At 38.8% G+C, this 1317-nt stretch overlaps 1 protein-coding gene across 1 annotated transcript in view; it reads left to right on the forward strand.

Moving 5' to 3' along the window:
* The first annotated feature begins 1154 nt into the window (after positions 1-1154).
* The window catches only part of LOC147817257 (tripartite motif-containing protein 16-like), a 2077-nt gene continuing 1914 nt past the window's right edge, over positions 1155-1317 (forward strand). The window contains exon 1 of the mRNA XM_087171239.1: positions 1155-1229. Within this exon, the coding sequence (XP_087027365.1) occupies positions 1155-1229 (75 nt within the window). The remainder of the gene's footprint in view (positions 1230-1317) is intronic.

Consider the following 1317-nt stretch of genomic DNA (forward strand, 5'->3'; position numbering starts at 1 on the left):
GTGGGGGGTGGGGGGGGCTGACTGCTGACTTCAGTGTACTTAAATCTCTGGTTATAATCTTGCATGTTTTTTTATTTTTAACCTTTCAAATCTCTACATATTAGTTTTATTGACCCAAATTTAAACCTTAACCATAGAGGTGTTAAATCACAATCGCTGGTTGACCTGCTCTCACTCTAGATGTAATGACTTATTTGTGTTGCTGCTGTCATATATTCAGGTAGTTTTCTGCCACCTTAACCTTCTGCAATTATCATCTTGGGAAATGTATATATCTTATTTTCTAATTGCATGTTTTGGTGATTTTGTGAACACATAGTCTGTGGGATTGTGATCATTTGTTTTTGGATTATTTTTTATGTTTTTATATGATGGACATTATTTTATTTAAATAATGAAATAGTGCAGTTAAATAATGTGTATGGCCTCTGAACTACTCCTTCCGTTTGACTTCATGGGTCTTAATGGAGATCAACAGAGTCAACGCGGATGAACAGCTGATCATGTACTGGTTGTTCTCACCACTTTTAAAAACATTAAGTTTTATAAATATCATTGTTCATTGTGTGATCCAGGATTTATCATTTCCTTCCACAGAGCTGACATAATGGTTTGCAGAGTGACTGCAAATTTGATTGACTTCATTTCCTCCTAATTTGTTAGTAAAGTCTTTAGCTAAGTCAAAGTCATTTTTGTGATATTTTGTGCTGATAGAAACATTGACCAGGAGTCTTTTTCGCTCATTTCGATGCATGTTTGCAAAACTAATAAAGTGATGTTCCCTCAAAGAAAATAAAAAAGTGATCAGTGTTTTAGAAACCTTTATACTTCTACTCCACTACATTATTAGTAGAAATACTTTACTATTTACTGCACTACAACGACCTGACAGCTGAACTCCTTTTTCACATTAAGACAACCCAGCCGCCGTCCCGGTTCTTCCTGTTCTAAAACACAGCCAGCTCCACATGTATTTCCTTGTTCCCTCCCCTTCAGATCTATAGTTTGAAGATGGGTGGAACCAACATGTGGTGAAGTGCAAGAGCTGACAGGCCCCGTTCACTGCAGAGACACACGTTGTTTAGATCAGAGCTCAAACTAGTTTCAGTTCTGAGAAAGTGAAACTCAGACAGTCGTTGACACTGAGAGGTGACATGGCGCAGAAAGGAGTTCAGCTGGACCGGGAGACCTTCTCTTGTTCGATCTGTCTGGATCTACTGAAGGATCCGGTGACTATTCCCTGTGGACACAGCTACTGCATCAGCTGTATTAAAAGCTTCTGGGATGAAGAGGATCAGAAGAGAATCCACAGCTGCC

The sequence above is a fragment of the Seriola lalandi genome, unplaced genomic scaffold, assembly GCF_002814215.2.
Source record: "Seriola lalandi dorsalis isolate HSWRI2012SDOR001 ecotype SW California unplaced genomic scaffold, Sedor1 jcf7180002054982, whole genome shotgun sequence".
Taxonomy (NCBI): domain Eukaryota; kingdom Metazoa; phylum Chordata; class Actinopteri; order Carangiformes; family Carangidae; genus Seriola; species Seriola lalandi.